Source organism: Camelus ferus, chromosome 6 (assembly GCF_009834535.1).
Source record: "Camelus ferus isolate YT-003-E chromosome 6, BCGSAC_Cfer_1.0, whole genome shotgun sequence".
In the NCBI taxonomy this organism is placed as follows: Eukaryota; Metazoa; Chordata; class Mammalia; order Artiodactyla; family Camelidae; genus Camelus; species Camelus ferus.
In genome coordinates, this window is record NC_045701.1 from 93,955,167 (window position 1) to 93,971,187 (window position 16,021).

Sequence of the window (16,021 nt, forward strand, 5' to 3'; positions counted from 1 at the left end):
AAGGTCTTACTTGGAAAATGAGTATAAATGAGCAGTTGATAAGCTAAGTCTGAAAGTTAAGCTCAAGTAGTTAAAACCGGAACGTTCTAGTTTCTGTCAGCAAGTTTGCCCTCTTTTAGAAATGCAAATTATCCAGGTGTTGTTTTTCTCTGTGGAGCACCTTCAGTGCCGCGAGGCTGGGCAAACCACCCTCGCAACCACAAGCTGTAAATTTACCACTCGGGCTTTCTCACTTCCTAAAATAGACTCGGCCGAAGCCGCTTCCTGCCACCTGCTGCAGGTGGCCAGCGCTGCCTGCGGCCATCTTGGCTAACTCAACACCATCAGTTAATTAAAGAATAATACTCTGAATTTATTAACCTCAAAGCTCAGCCCCGGATCAGGGGCCAACAGCTCTGCACAACTGCTCTGGGCCTAACTCAGAACTAATGGCTCCCGAGAGACATGGTTCATGGTTGTTAATTGAATGATAAGAATTTAAAATACTTAAACATTAAAAAAAGTCATTGCTCGAAAATTTCTCACATTTTAAAGTCACAATTTTCTTAGTCATCTGTCTCAGGAGCCACTTCAAAGCTATCCTGCCTTTTAATATTTTCGAAGTACTCCTGTTGATGAACACCTCCCTTTCTCTTAGAAACTTTTCTCACAGAGCCCAGCAGCTGTAGCCTCCCAAGTTCTCTGCTTCAGGGGCTGAGGCACCCTGCTGTCACCAAGATCAAGACTCTGCCTGTCCTTCCTCACCAGGCTGTTCTCTTCCCAAGCAACGAGGAATTTTCAGTACAGTCTAGCCCAGAGCGCAGCTCCTAGCCCAGAGAGTATTCCACTCTGCCCCGTGCGTGCAAACACTGGTGTCGGGCACACCTCTCAGCCGACTCTGTGACCGCAACAGCAGAAGCTCTCCCGCCACAGACCAAACCGCCTGGCCACCAAGGGGGTTCTGGGGCTCACTCTCAGTGGCCCTTCCTGCCTGAGACCCCTCCTGAATGCTGGCACTATTCCGATTTTTGAAAGGCGTCAGAAAATCCAGAGGCTCTGAAATCCCCAGGGCACCTGGTCCCCATCCCCTCCTGGCCAGCCCTGCCCAGGCCACCTGGGGGACATGGACCCTCCTAAGGACCAGATATCAATGCTCAGAAAACCCCACAGACAGGAGAAGAACACAAAGGCCCTGGAGGGGCCACTCTTACCTGAGGAGATGGTGACCAGGGTTCCTTTGCCCCAGTAGTCCATGCCGTAGTAATCACAATGGCGGAAGCTCCAGCCTCACCCCACAAAAACCTCGGAGGCCTGGCACGGCCCCGCGGCTGCCTGGGGACCCGCACTGTCTCCCGGAACCACATGCAAGTGACCCTCTGAGTCACAAACCCAGAGGGCCCCAGAACCCTCTGTCGGCGCCGCTCTCTCCCGGCCGCCCTGGAGACCCCACATTGCAGTCTGGCCCCCCAGAAGCCCGGCCACTGCCTGCCTGGGCCGTCTGACCACGAAACACAGACTCCTAACTCCACCTCGGAAATCCAGCCAAGCTCAAGCGGCCACCCCGCCGAAAGCTGACGGGAGCCCCTGGCAACGCTCGAATTAAATGGCCAGACCAGCCAAGGGCTCCGCCCGGCCCCCACACTAGGGCGTCCCTGGGGCAGAGAGGCCCACCTCCAGCCCCTGTTCACGAGGAGCCTCTCCCCGACTCCCTTTCCTGAGCCCCAAAATGCCCCTGTGCCTCTAACACCGAGACCCCCACACCCCAGCTCTCCTCAGCTGCAGTGGAAGTGGGGAGGGGATGAGGACTCACCTGAGGAGACGGTGACCTGGGTCCCCTGGCCCCAGTAACCAAAGTCAGCACAACGCCACGGGCCCCATTAGGCGGTGTGCAAAAACCCGAGCCCCCCTCCCAGCGAGCTGGCCACACAAAGCCCTGACCCCCGGTCTCTGTGGCTCAGACACGGAGCCCACTCTGCCCAGCCCGCGCTCCACCGGCAGAGACTCATCTCCTCAGGACCGACAGATAAGCGGCCTCAGAAACAGCCTCCCCGCGGCTCCCACATAACCCAGGAATCTCTGGAAGTTTCTTTCTCAGCCCAGGACTGAGAGCAGAGAGCTATCTTACCTGAGGAGACAGTGACCAGGATGCCCTGGCCCCAGTATTCAAACTGGTTGTCACATTGTGACAACTGTGTCAAGACCCCAGGCAAATGCTGGCGGCCGGCTGAGCTCTTGGGACCACCTCATATGACACCTAGTGAGGCCCACAGGGCTGGGGACCTCGGGCCCCCAGAGGCCAAGTGTGGCTGAGACCAGCAGAGAAGGCCCTGGCTGCAGAGCCCAGGAGGGGAGGGCGCCTGACCCTCCTTGCTGGTGTGAGCCTGGGGCCCCCAGGCCCTCTTCCTAAGACCCCAGGCCCTCTAGAGCCAAGACTCAGACCCCCTAATTTCCCCCCTAAAATGCAGCAAAAACCCTCGGAGAGACTGAGGAGAGAGGCTTGAGAAGACTCACCTGAGGAGACGGTGACCTGGGTCCCCTGGCCCCAGTAGTTATACTCATCACAATGCCACGGGCCCCGTTAGGCGGTGTGCAAAAACCCGAGCCGCCTGCCCACCGACCTGGCGGCACAAAGCCCTGACCCCCGGTCTCTGTGGCTCAGACACGGGCCCACTCTGCCCAGCCCGCGCTCCACTGGAGAGACGCCATCTCCCAGGACCAACAGCCATAGGGCCTCAGAAGCAGCCCCTGGGGCCCCCGCAAAGACCCAGGAATCTCTGGAAATGTCCTTCCCAGCCCAGGACCAAGGGCAGAGAGCTGTCTTACCTGAGGAGACAGTGACCAGTGTCCCCTGGCCCCATGCGTCCAAAGCATTGCACAGGGACATAGTCCCGGCTCTCCCCCAGACATAAACCTGTGTGGGCCCCTTGGATGGGCCAGACCTCACTGTCCACGGCCACACAGACCCCAGGGCGATGAGGGAGGAAGGAAAGGATGTACTTACCTGAGGAGACAGTGACCAGGGTGCCCTGGCCCCAAACTTCGAGATACCTGTAGCCACACTGGTCTGCCTGCCTGGCCCCCAGTGCACAAACCCCCAGCCGGGCCCTGGCTGGGCTCTGCCCACAACTTCTCCTTCCCAGCCGGCACCTATCCCCCAGGCTTCCCTCAGCCCAGCTCTCACGAGCTCGCGCACCACCAGGAGCTCTGTGAACCCCGAGGGACTGCCCCTAACGGGGCCAGAAGACTGCCTGTCCCCTGGAGCCGCAGCCTCATCCAGGCCTCGGGCAGGCAGGCTCGGGGAGCTGCCCAGGGACCTGGCCGGACGCCCACGCAGAGCAGCCGCAGGGAAGGCTCACCTGAGGACACAGTGGCCAGGTGCCCTGGCCCCAGTGATCGAGGTTCCAGCAACATGGCCTCTGCCCCGCTGCTTCTCCTGTCCCCCCGCCTCCTGCCAGCCCCTGACCTCCTGTCCCAAGCCTGGGACAACAGACTGCTTGGCTCAGCCCACCCCAGCCCCACAGTCCCCCAGGCTGGAGACTGGACGCTGGGCTCACCTGAGGACACGGTGCCCAGGTGCCCAGGAGCCCCAGCAATGGGGGAAGAACAGGTGCAGGGAGCTGGGGCCCGGGAGCCCGGAACCAGAAGCCTGCTCTCTGCTTGAGGAGAGGCCCCGCTGGCTCCCTCCTACATCATTCCTGGTCGAGGATTCGGACGTCCTGACACCTGACTTGCTTTGGTCCCCCGAGACCACGCTTTCCCTGCCCGACCTTCCACGCGCCCTGCTGCTCCAAGGCTTGGCGCCACTCACCCCACAGCCCTGATCCCAGCTGGGCTCCCCACGACCTGGGGCCCAGGCTGCTGCACTGGCCCCTTCCCCCAGCCCCGGGGACCTAGTCCCTTGCCTGGGATGTGACCCATCTCTTGTCCACCGGAAACCTGACCCCCTTGTGCACCTGGCCGTGAGCCCTTGGGGCGGGGACCTGGCTGCCCTGGGGCGGCTCTGGCCAGAGGTTTTTGTAGAGTTGTCAGTCATTGTGGCTCCAGTTAGCACTGCGGTTCCCAGCTCAGCCAAAACCCCAAGGGCTGGCAGGTGGGCCACAGAGCCCAGGGGAGACCTCTCCCTGCCCGCCCTCACAGGCATTCCTGGGCCAGCTACAAGTCATCTGCTAACAATCCTCAAAGCGTCGAAGGCTGCCTGCACAGCTGACTTTTTCTTTCAGAAATAAGAGCAAATTCCAGATTGTGCCCCCCGGCTGTCTGGAGGCCACCTGCCCTGGCGCTGGGCCCCCCGCAAGGCAGCGGGCAGGGGCCCAGGCCAGTGCTGACCCCAGGGGGGGCGGGCTCTGCCCTGGCCTGGCCCCCGTGGGGTCTGTCCGGGACTCTCTTTGGTCGCAGCTGTGGGGCCGGCAGCAGCCCCCTTGTTACTTCTCCGTGTTCACAGTCCTCCAGGGAAGTTGGGCTCCCAGGGGCTGAGGGTGCACCAAGTGTCGGGCCACTGTGTGCCCACAGGCCCAGGTCCCTGCCCTGTCCCCGGGCTGAAGGTCCTTTGGGAAGGATCTCAGCTTTTGATGCCCTGGGCAGGGGGGCGGTTACGAGGGGGGAGCATGGTGGTCTAAGGGAGCCCTGCCCAGACCCGCCCAGACCTTGGGGGTCCTGGGGGAGGGGAAGTGTGTGTGTGTGTGTGTGTGTGTGTGTGTGTGTGTGTGTGTGTGTGTGATTCCAGCTGAGGCTGAGATCTAGAGGCTGGGTCCTAGGCCCGGAGGAGAATGGTAGGTGGTCTGATGTGACTGGATGTAAAGGGGGCTGTGTGCCCAGCAAAGAGGCTGAGGAAGGGCGGCTTCTGTCTGGGGCAGGCTGGAGGACAGATTCAGGCTGGCCTGGGGCATCAGAGGCGGAAGCCTGGGTGCTGGGAGAGGGTTGTGAGCCTGCAGGTACAGGGAGGCTCCCACAGGGGAGTGGGCAGGAGGGGGTGGGGGACAGAGGGCTGGGAGAACGGTGGCGACTGTGAGGCTGCTGCCTCAGGATTTGGGACGGCTCCGGCCTGGGTCTAGGAGAGGTGGGGAGATGCCAGACGCAGCAGCCTCAGGCAGGCCGGCGGGCGTGCTGGGAGGCCCCCAGATACACCAGGACCACGGGCAATGGGTGGACACGTCTGGGTTCGGGGTGGTGAGAGGAGACCCCAGCGTTGAGCTATGAGGGCTGCACTGTGGACTGAGTGCCCAGAAGAGCCCACGGAGGAGGCCGTTTGGGGAGAAGAGGAGAGGTGAGATGGGGAGGGGTGGAGAAGGTGCAGGGGTCTGTTGCTCTGAAGCAGCGAGTGTGGCCTGAGAGCTGGGAGGACCTGGGGCGGGACCACTGGGGTATGGCCTCCTGAGCCTGCCCTCGCCTCGTGGGCTGAGGTCCTGCTCCCTGGGGGAGTGCGGTTCCTCTGCCTGACCCTCTGGGGCTGTGCGGGCGGCTCCCAGTCTGTAGGCAGGGCTCCCTCAAGGCAGCCCCCTCCCGCTGTCTCAGCGTCCCATGGCCCAGTTCTGGGATCTCGCTCCTGCCTCCAACCACCACAGCACATGCCAGGGGAAGGGCATGCGTGTTACTGGTGTGTGCCCCAGTGAGTGCCGGTGTGGCATCTGGACCTGTGTGTGGGGTGGCCAGAACTGGGCCCCGAAGCCATGTGGAGTTGGTCTCCCGGCTTTTGCTGTGGTCTCACAGCACCCCCCCCCCCCCGCCTCTGGAGCAGGTGACCGGGAAGGTGTCTCCTGGCTTGGCTTCCCTGAGCAGAGCTTGGATTTGAGCTGAGGACTGAGCTCCTAAAGGCAGGGAGGGAGGGTGCCCTGGCCACTCAGCTGCCTTGTGAGAGTCGGCATACACCGTGCAGCTGCTGCTGAAAATAGCCAGTGAGCTGCGACTGAGCAGCCAGAGGGAAAGGCCCTCAGGTCTGCCATGGTGGGAGGCGGGTGGCAGCAGCATTCACTCTGCTCCTTGAACTCCTGGGTCACAACGTCCAGGAGATGGATGAGTCAGAGGTGATGCCCAACATCTGCCTGGGGGTCAGAGGCCTTGATGAAGGGCAGGGGCTGCTGGTGGGCCTGGGGGCTCCACGGCCCTCCAAGCAGTGCCACCACGACTTGGCAAGTGAATCCCACTCCAAGGTCCCATTGCCCCAGAGCTGGGGCAGTGGTAGACCAGATGGCCAGAACACAGGTGTGCTTCAGCAAGTAATGAGAACCGTCCTCGTGTTCTAGGGGAGAGCGCTTTGTGGCCGAGACTCGGCTTCTGCTGGCCTCCACTGATGGGGACCTGGTCTCTGGGCACTTGACTGCAGAAGGAAGGTCCTTGTGGGCACAAACGCAAGAGGAAAAAGCGTGTCTTGTTTCAGGGCAGAAGCAATGCAAGGTCACGTGGCTGCTTCAGTCGTGAAGCAGCAGCTGTGAGAGGTTGCCGAAGGGGGGAGGAGCGGGGTGCCCGCTCTTAATTCCCAGTGGCATGAGCAAAAATGGGAAGGCCAGAAAGAAAGATGACAGCGCACAAGCAAATTTTTAAAAAGTGGCACCAACTCACACTATACATTTCAAAAGACAACGGTCGGAAAAAGAACAAAAGATCCTGGTGCCTGCCCCCCGCCCTCTGCAGACTCTCGGGAGTCTCCTAAGTGCCCCACGTCCCCAGGGAAGGACACTGACTGGGGTGTCGTCAGGGTCTGTGCGAAGGAGCACCTCCAGCTCCAGGCGACAGAAGGTCTGATCTTCAATGGGTCCACCAAGGCCGGCTGGCCTCCCCCGTGGGGCGAGGACGTGGGGTGGGGATTTGCTCAGGGACGAGGTTATGGGGCGGGGAGTGGTGGCTGCATCTCTGGGGATGTCTTGGCCATTCCTTCATGATGGTAGAGTAGCTGCTGTGGCCGGAAGCAGAAAGGAGGGGCAGGAGCAAACGCAATCTCACTGTAGTCTGGCTCTTCATGGAAGAAGGGAAGCGCCCGCTGATTCCACGTCTCCACGTCCAGAACGATGCTGTGTCCATCTCAGGCCTCCCCTGGCTGTGCTGTCCCTCGGCCCCGGGAGCACCTTCCTCTCGGAGACCGAGGGAGGCTGAGCTGCTGTACGAGCACCTCATTTTAGACTGGCCACTCCTGGGCAGTGCTGCAGGGACCGGGGTGAGCAGCCTCGGTGGGGTTTTCAGTGATGGAAGCAGGAGCTCTTGGGGTTCAGATCCTGAGGGAGGCATTCCCTTGACAGTGGGACATGCCTGTCCCCTTGTTACCAAGTCCAGACTCGTTCTGCTCGCTGCGCGACAGGCCAATAAATCAAGAGGCGAGGTGTTGGGGCAAGGAAGAGAGACTTTATGTGGAAAGCTGGCAGAGCGAGAAGATGGGTGACTCATGTCCCAGAGAACCATCTTCCTTGAGTCAGAATTTAGGCTCCTCTTATACTAAAAAAGGGAGGGGCTGTGGTTGGTTGTTGCAAACTTCTTGGTGTCTGAACCCTTTGTTCTTGCAGCCGTCCACGTGGGTCAGGTCACGGTGTCCCTACAAACTTCCAACAAGACAAATGTTACTTTCTTTTCTGCAACTTGCTGTCTTTATATGGATGGAAAGGGTTATACTCTTAGAAGTCAGAGCCTTGAGAATGGCCTGTCCCGTCTACTTCAGGCTCCAGGCAATATTCTTTCACAAGAGGTGCAGAACCAGTCTGACTGAGCATAGGAAGCAGAGCAGAGGGTGAGAGCCAAGACAGCAGATCTAACATGGGGCCCAACTTGTTCTTCCTCACGACACCTTCAGGATAATGACCTGGATGTTCAACAGAACCTCAGTGATCAGGAGACCATGACATCTCCTTCACCCCTCCTTTGCCCTAGGGTTACAGTAAATCAGGCCAAGGTCAATGCTTGGCTGACAGTCCCCAGGGAGGGGAGCCACAGCCGTAGGCAGGGCAAGAGCGCTGGGCATTCACCCACATCATACAGGACAGGGAGAGGCACCGGACAGACGGCCCCATCATTGCTGCACACATACATTTGCATACGTTTATTTGCACACATTTATTTACATGCATTTATTTGTGCACATTTATTTGCACAATTTATTTTCACTCATTTGTTTGTATCACCAAGCGCTCTGCATTTTGAGGCAGCTTGCCAGCTTTTCTCCATGTCATGAGTTTCCAGCCTGTGGTGAAAGGGAAGGGAGAAGCGCCAAGTGCCCTCAGAGTTCTTGGAAGGCTCCCGGTGACCACTGTCCTGGCTGGCCACCCACACAGCGCTGGACTTCGTAGATGTTCCACGGGTGAAGCCTTGGGATGGACAGAAGCAGGAAGTACGGTTCCCCCAGCTTCCAGAACGTGAAGAACCCCCTCTGAAGACTTGACACGCGCTGGCCTTCCCATCCAGACGCGCTGCCCCACAGTCCTTGGCCCACTGCAATGAGCCCCCTGTGGTGAATCGCTTTTCTGCTGGCGATGCTGTATCTGCGCCGGGCCACGCCAGCTCCCAGTGGCCCCTGCAGTAGGTGGACCCCACCCACCCGCCTTGGAGCAGGGAAGGATCGGGGCTCCCTAGGTGAGTCTCCCACGTTGATGTCAGTGTTACGTTGAAAAACCACTTAAATGCTCTGAGCATCAGATTCCCTCAGCTGTAAAAATGTGGGTAACAGCGTCTTGCTTGCCACAGTCTCGCAGAATTAAGAGATAAAGGAAGTGAAGGACCTGGTGCGAAAGGCACTTGGCACCTGCTAACAGCCTTCCTTCCCCAAGGGGACGGGAGGCCGATCTAAGAGAGGCGTCTGCCGGGGACACAGAGCTTCACATTGTATCGCAGAGGAAGCGGCTGGATCTCCTGGCACTCCTCGACTCAGGTCTGCCAGCGCTTCTCGTGTGATGTGTGATGCATGAAGCTCTCACGTGCTGGGAGAGTTGGCTGTTGTTTTGTGATCCAGTCTGAAAGGCTGTTCCTTTTAGCAGGCATGTTAAGACTGCTCACACTTATTGGTAAGACAGGTGGATACATTTGGCATCAATCCTGTTTTACCGTTTTATGCCGCACTTCCCTATTTTTTAAACTTGCAGAAGCAGGTTTTCATTTCAAGGTGTCTTTCTTTGCTGCTGTGTGTGCAGTGGTCACCTTTACCACAAGGGTGTCCCTGACATCCTCTGTGCTGCCTCTTCACCCACACGCGTGGCCCTCTCCGGAACACGCGTGAAGCAGGTGGGCCCCTCTTCCCCTGTCCTCCTTCCCTCCCACTGTAGACGCTGGCCTCTGGAGTCAAGTTCTTCGTGTTTGCTGTGCGGTCTCGCTCGCTGAGCTCCCAGTCCTTGGCTTGGCCTTACTGACGTGCTTGGACACCCAGCTGCTAGCAGGAGGCAGCAGTTCACAGTGCTCTGACTCCCACGTTTGCTGCCCTCCTCCCAGCTTTGGGCAGTTATGAAGCTTCTGCTCTGTAGGGAGTTAAGTGCGCTGAGCATCCACGGCTGCCCTTTGGCCCCAGCCTCCCTGGCACGTTGGCCCCGCCTCCCTGGCACGTTGGTAGCTGAAGCTTTCCAGTAGCAGGTGCACCATGTTGGGGGTTATGGAAACATATTTCCTGTATTCTTGCATGTTCAAACTGTTTTCGGTAGCCTTTATTATTTTTTATAAAACACTTTGTTTTTCTAAAAAATTTATTATTATTATTTTTTATTGAAGTACAGTCAGTTACAGTGTATCAATTTCTGGTGTACAGCACAACGTCCCAGTCACACATATACATACATACATACATATATTCTTTTTCATTAAAGGTTATTACAAGATATTCAATATAGTTCCCTGTGCTCTACAGAAGATACTTGTTTTTTAAATCTATTTTTGTATATAGTGGCTAACACTTGCAAATCTCAAACTCCCAAATTTATCCCCTCCCAACCCTGGTAACCATAAGATTGATAATGTCTGCGAGTCTGTTTCTGCTTTGTAGATGAGTTCACAGTGTCCTCTTTTTTTCTTTTTTTTTAAGATTTCACATATGAGCGATCTCATATGGTATTTTTCTTTCTCTTTCTGGCTTACTTCACTTAGAATGACATTCTCTAGGAGCATCCATGTTGCTGCAAATGGCATTATTTTATTCTTTTTTATGGCTGAGTAGTATTCCATTGTCTATATACACCATGGACATTTAGGTGGCTTCCATGTCTTAGCTGTTGTAAACAGTGCTGCTATGAACATTGGGGTGCATGTATCTTTTCAAATTAGTTCCCTCTGGATATGTGCCCAGGAGTGGGATCACTGGATCACAGGGTAAGTCTGTTTTAAGATTTTTGAGGAATCTCCATAGTCTTTTCCATAATGGCTGCACCAAACTACATTCTCACAGCAGTAAAACACTTCGTTTTTATTGAGATATAATTGACTTTACAATATTATGTAAAGTTTAAGGAGCACACTTGTTGATTTGGTACATTTATTTTTATTTATTTATTTGTTTGTTTTTGTGGAGGGAGGTAACTAGGTTTACTTATTTTAACGGAGGTACAGGGTATTGACCCAGGATCTTGTGCATGTTAAGCACACGCTCTACCACTGAGCTACACCCTCCCCTAGTCTGGTGCATTTATATATTGCAGAATGATGACCACTGTGGTTTTAGCTGACACGTCTATCACCTCACATAATCATCATTGCTTTTTTTTATGATGGGAACAGTTAAGACCTAGCATAACTCAAGTCTATAATACACACATCACTGTTGCCTATAATCTTTGTGCTGTGTCTGAGATTCCCAGAATTTAAGATGCAGGTGTGTACCTTAAATAGCATCTCCCCATTTTGCCCACCTCCCAACCCCCTTTCTATTCTGTTTCTGCAAATTCAGCTTTTTTAGATTCCATGCATTTGTGAGATGGCCCCACATCTGTCTTTCTCTGCCTGACTCATCTCAGTTGGCATAGTGCCTTCAGGGTCCACCGGTGTTGTCGCCAATGGCAGGATTTCTTCCTTTCTCATGGCTGAGTAATATTCCACTGCATATAGATACCACGCATTCTGCATCCATTCACCCGCCGATGGACACTTAGTTTGCATCCCCTGGTCCAGTAGCCTTTATTCTCGGAGGACAGACTGGTGCATGGCAGCTCCCAGGGGCCTCATGTCTTCCCTGGAAGGTCCTGTGGGCACTGGTCACTGTCCGCTGGTGTTAAATGTACCTGGTAAGAAGTCAAAGGCCAGCCTGACTTCCACCTTGTTGATGACTTGTAGTTTTGAATGCTGCCTAAATTAATTCTTTCCAAAATCAGCTACCAAAAGTAATGGACGAGAAAAAATATTTTAAAGTGGAATTCAAAAACTCCGTCTTGAAATAAAGCAATACTCTCCACGAATCTGTCGTCAAACCCAAGTTTGTGTGCCCCACGCACAGTGAGTCCAGACAAACTGAAATGTCAGGGTCTGGAGCAGAGGAAGGGTTACTACAGGGCCGAGCGAGGGGGACGGGTGCCTTTGGAAAGTCCAAACTCCCCGATGGGCTTCAGCGGAGAGTTTTATGGGAAGATGGAGGGCTGGCCTGCAGGGTGTGTGCCCTTCCCCTGACCGGGTGCTGGGGGTGCCAGGGTGGTCTTCCAGGGGTCTCACTCATCAGGCTTCTGGTTCCAGCCAGTCTGGGGTCCAGAGCTGGTGCTCGGTGCAAAGTTACCATCCTCCACCTTGGGCGGTGGGACTGAGTTCCTGCAGAAGAACTCAAAGGTACATTGTCATGTGTCTCCCTTGAGGAGAAACCAGGACCCTGCTTAATTGCTGCTCTGCTGTTTCTTGACTCCTCCTTCATTTCTGCATTCCCTCACTTCCCTGGTTAGGAACTCAGGGAAGGTCTAGGAGTCTGAAGCCTTTTTCCTGCAAATGAGAAGCGGGGGACATGGAAAGGCTTTTGTACCCAGAGGCCCCACAGGGTCCTGCTTGGTTTAAATCCTCTGTTTCCTTTGATACCCTCAATCTTAATGGTAACAGGTGTCGGACAAGAAAGGGAATAAAGTTTTGGAGAGAGAGATTAGTCACAAGCTTGGCAGAGGAACTCAGTTTAGGGGGAGTGGGTGTCAAACCACACCCCGCAACTTGCACACTCAAGTCCCTTGGGGGGGAAACAAGGTGATTAACAGAGACCCCAGGTTTGCTTTGCAGAACACCTCAGGTCTGGAAACAACGTGTGGACAGATCAGCCCCTTCCTCACAGCACCCTGAGGGACTAGGATGATTGATAGTGAACTTTGGACGTCAGAGGCTGAAAATCCGCTGTGTGCAACACACAGAACTCCCCCAGAATGCACACACGGCCCATGCAGGGCATGAGCAGCTGTATCTGTGCACAGAACTCTTGAAACGTACCTTAACTTTCCACCAATCGATTCCCAGCACAACCCCCTCCCCCGGCCCTGCTCCTACTTCTGAGCATTGTCCCCCGTCTCCTTTCTTGGCTGCCCGGCAATAAAGCCTTTCTCTCTGCAGAAGACGGCTGTCTGGGTACTTGGTTTTTCAAGGGGTGCGCTTGGTCAGTTATATCCACATCCTGACAGGGAACACGGGAGCCAGAGAAAATCCACCCAGAACATGACGCCCGGGACCCACTGTTCCATATCATCTGTCACTTCCTCCCGTGAGGCCTCTGCCCAGTGTCAGCTGCTTTTGGCCCATTTATTTCTTTATTGAAATAAAGTTGCTGCACAGGATTCTGTTAGTTTTGTTAGAGCAGGCAGACAGCTAGATGTGAGCAGAGAAGGGGGACGCAGACCAAACGGCAGGAACTGGGCAGAAAGGAGGGGCACGGGCCAAATGCAGGGAACCACACATCATGTGAGCAGCAGGGGTCCCTGGGCAGAGAAGGAAAAGCAGGAGCCTTTGGGCTGATAAGGGATCATGCTTTCTGGGGTGACAAGTGGCCTGGAGAAGAACAAAGAAAGGTGAGGAAAGGCAGGAATCTCCAGTGTCGGAATGTGACCTTTTGCTCACTATGCCCTCATTTCAATAAAATCAGCCTTGGGGATCAGAAGTAGCCATCAAGCCCAGACGCTGTGACACTTCTGATCCAGACTAAGTGAGGACAAAAATCCCTCCTCCCTTTGGGAAGGGGGAGTTGGGATGATAATCAGGGAATACGACTCCAAGCCCTGCCCTCCCCAGTGAATATTCCACCCATTCATTTTTACACCCCGTGTAGCTAAGTTGCCAAAGAAACTCAGGGCAGCCGCTCCCCTGAGCCTGCCCGCTCTCGCCTTGAGAATGTACCATCCCCCCTTTAATAAATCCTCACTTTACTTTTTTAACCCCTGTGTCTTGTCTCTGAGCTCTTTCTGGGACGGGACAAGGGCCTGGAACTCCGGCTGCGCCCACTGGCAGCATCTTCAGCTGTGTTAGACAGTGAATTGACATTTGCACACGTTATGGAATGATTCCCACACCAAGTCTGGACGCCGGGGACTTCCTTGTCTCCCAGGGACTTTGACCCCATGTGACCCCGCGTGTTACTGAACCAGACTCGGGTCTGCTCGTCCGCATGCAGTAAAGGCAATCTACTGACGCCGGTGGTGGTGAAGGAAAGGCAGGCGCCCAGCTAGGAGAGCAGGCCGCTCGTGCTCAAAGCCCGAACTCCCCGAGGGCTTTCAGGGAAGGGGTGTTGAAGGCCTTGTCGGGGGGGGGGGTGCTGCGGCGCGTCTGATCCGCTGGTGCACAGTTCTCGGATTGGTTGGCATCCAGGTGAAGCTTCGGGCATCATCAACCTTGTGGTTCCAGCTGGTCTGGGGGCTCCGTGCTAGCGGTCGGCAGTTTGGCCAGGCTGCCCTCCACCTCCTCCTGTTAGCAGCCGTCTCTTCTCCACGCCCTTGCACTTGGGAGCTGTGATTTCCTTTGTGAATCCAATTGCTTCATTATCATTATTGTTATTTTCTCAACCCGTGCAGGCGAAGCTCTCCTCTCATCCTTCGCTTGTATGTTTCTGGTGAGTGTTCATCTGTGGGTGCATTTGTTGCTGTTTTTTTTTTTAATCAATTCTGCTCTGGTTCAGATTTATGACTCATTGTTTCTTGAACAAAACCCTCGGGATTTGCTATTTGTAGGCGATTCCTTGGGACGGGAAGAGGAGCAGCCTCGGAAGCTTCGTGACCCCGAAGGCTTTCGGATTCTCCCTGCCGCAAAGACAGAGCACATCCAGTGGCAGTGCGGTGTGTCTGCGTCCCTACCTGGCCCTGTGCCGCCTGCTTCTCTGAACCACCTCAACACGGAAGGGCTTCCCGAGCGACTGCCTTCATTCTGGCTCCGGGCTGGTCCTGGCAAACAGAACTCCAAGGAGACCTCCTCCTTTTCAGACAGCGTGTTTGCCTGCAGTGCTGCTGCTGGGCCTCGCCGTTGCCCCTGCGGCGTCCGTCACTTCCTCCCGCTCGGCCTGCCGTCACCTACCGCTGGCTTATTTGTGCATTTACTTACTGTTGAAGCAGCGCTGACAGATGGCGCGCTGTTAGCTGTGCTGCACAAGAATTCGACGTTTATGCACATTAAGAAATGATGACCGCGTTAGACACAGAGCCATCCGTCCTGGGGCAAAGTGGCTGCAACGTGCCTGCCCGTGCTTCTCGTGCTGTGCGTCACATCCCCGTGGCCTACTCGTCGTGCGGCTGGAGGTGTGTCTCTAATTCCCCTTCACCTGTCTGGCCCCTCCCCACCTCTGGCGACCTCCTGTTTGTTCTCTGTATTGGAGTCTGTTTCTGTTTCATTTTGTTTGTTCATTTTTGTTTTGTTGTTTTTCAGATTCCACGTATGAGTGAGATCGTGTGGTGTTGGTCTTTCTCTGTCTGACTTACTTCACTTAGCATAACGCCCAAGGCCATCCGTGCTGTCGTAGCAGGTGAGCATTCCTATTCTGTGGCTGAATCGTATTCCATTTGTGTACACGCCACGCCGTCTCTATCCAGCCATCTTGTTGGACGTTTGCGTCGCTTCCCTGTCTTGGCTGTTGTAAGTAGTGCTGCTGTGAACACTGGGGTGCGTGCATGTTTTCACATTAATGTTTTTGTTTTCTTCGGGTGAATACCCAGGAATGGGGTGGCTGGATCATGTGGCAGCTCTGTGTTTAGTATTTTGAGGAACCTCCGTACTGTTTTCTACAGCGGCTGCACCAATTTGCATTCCCACCAGCAGTGCACGAGGGCTCCCTTTTCTCCATGTCCTCGCCAACACTTCCTTGTGGTCTTTTTGATAATAGTCATACTTTTTAAAAAATTAATTGTCTTTAATTGAAGTGTAGTCAGTTTACAGTGTTGTGCCAATTATTTCTGGTGCCAGCATCGTGCTTCAGTCACACGTACACATACGTGCATTCCTTTTCATATTCTTTTTCAGTATAAGTTACTAGAAGATACTAAATAAAGTTCCCTGAGCTCTACGGAAGAAACTTGTTTATCTGTTTTATACCTAGTAGTCAGTATCTGCAAATCTCGAACTCCCAGTTTATCCCTCCCCACCCCCTCCCCCGGTAACCGTGAGTGCGTGTTCCATGCCTGTGAGTCGGCTTCTGTTCTGTAAATAAGCTCGTCTGTGTCATTTTTAAAGACCCCACCTGTGAGTGCGGTCACGTGGTGCTGTTCTCTCTCTGTCGGCCGGCTCGGCCGTGCTGGCGGGGCTGGGGAGACGCTGGCCCCTTTACACACGTTTTGGATCCCGTGGCTCAGGTCAGGTTTTCTACTTTCATAACTCAGTGCAAGTTCCCATTAAAAAGGTCTACACTTTGCTTCTGCACAGATTCTGGGAAGATCGGGGAAACTGCCGCGTGGGGAGGTGTGCCTGAGCGCAGGACATTTCTGCCTCCGCATAGGAGGCTCCTTTCCGCCCTTCCCCGCTCATCGCTTGTCGCTGGGTGGGGCGGCCTGCATCCCATGGCTGCTGGCTGTGTGGCCCTCGGGTGGCTGGCCCCCCGCAGGCAGGTGCTGCCCCGGGCAGCCCGCTGCCGTGAGCCTCCTGCAGCACTTCTGTGCGCTGCTCCCCGAGCCCAGCCCAGGGCGCCCCGCTGCGTCTTCAGGCTCAGCTGCGATGGCCTGGG

At 55.3% G+C, this 16,021-nt stretch overlaps 5 gene segments (V, D, J or C); all 5 read right to left on the reverse strand.

Annotated features, from left to right (window-relative positions):
- LOC102517513 overlaps positions 1-16,021 on the reverse strand; it is a 255,227-nt gene that overhangs the window by 167,083 nt on the left and 72,123 nt on the right. Inside the window, 1 exon segment of the C gene segment in view lies at positions 2,105-2,147. Coding sequence covers positions 2,105-2,147 — 43 coding nt within the window.
- The window catches only part of LOC116664456, a 220,355-nt gene that overhangs the window by 138,324 nt on the left and 66,010 nt on the right, over positions 1-16,021 (reverse strand). Inside the window, 2 exon segments of the C gene segment in view lie at positions 1,191-1,239; positions 5,834-5,838. Coding sequence covers positions 1,191-1,239; positions 5,834-5,838 — 54 coding nt within the window.
- LOC102508908 overlaps positions 1-16,021 on the reverse strand; it is a 226,113-nt gene that overhangs the window by 56,919 nt on the left and 153,173 nt on the right. Inside the window, 2 exon segments of the C gene segment in view lie at positions 2,803-2,851; positions 3,597-3,600. Coding sequence covers positions 2,803-2,851; positions 3,597-3,600 — 53 coding nt within the window.
- LOC102504046 overlaps positions 1-16,021 on the reverse strand; it is a 148,906-nt gene that overhangs the window by 7,272 nt on the left and 125,613 nt on the right. Inside the window, 1 exon segment of the C gene segment in view lies at positions 2,491-2,533. Coding sequence covers positions 2,491-2,533 — 43 coding nt within the window.
- LOC116664460 overlaps positions 3,523-16,021 on the reverse strand; it is a 91,158-nt gene continuing 78,659 nt past the window's right edge. The window contains 1 exon segment of the V gene segment in view: positions 3,523-3,533. Within this exon segment, the coding sequence occupies positions 3,530-3,533 (4 nt within the window).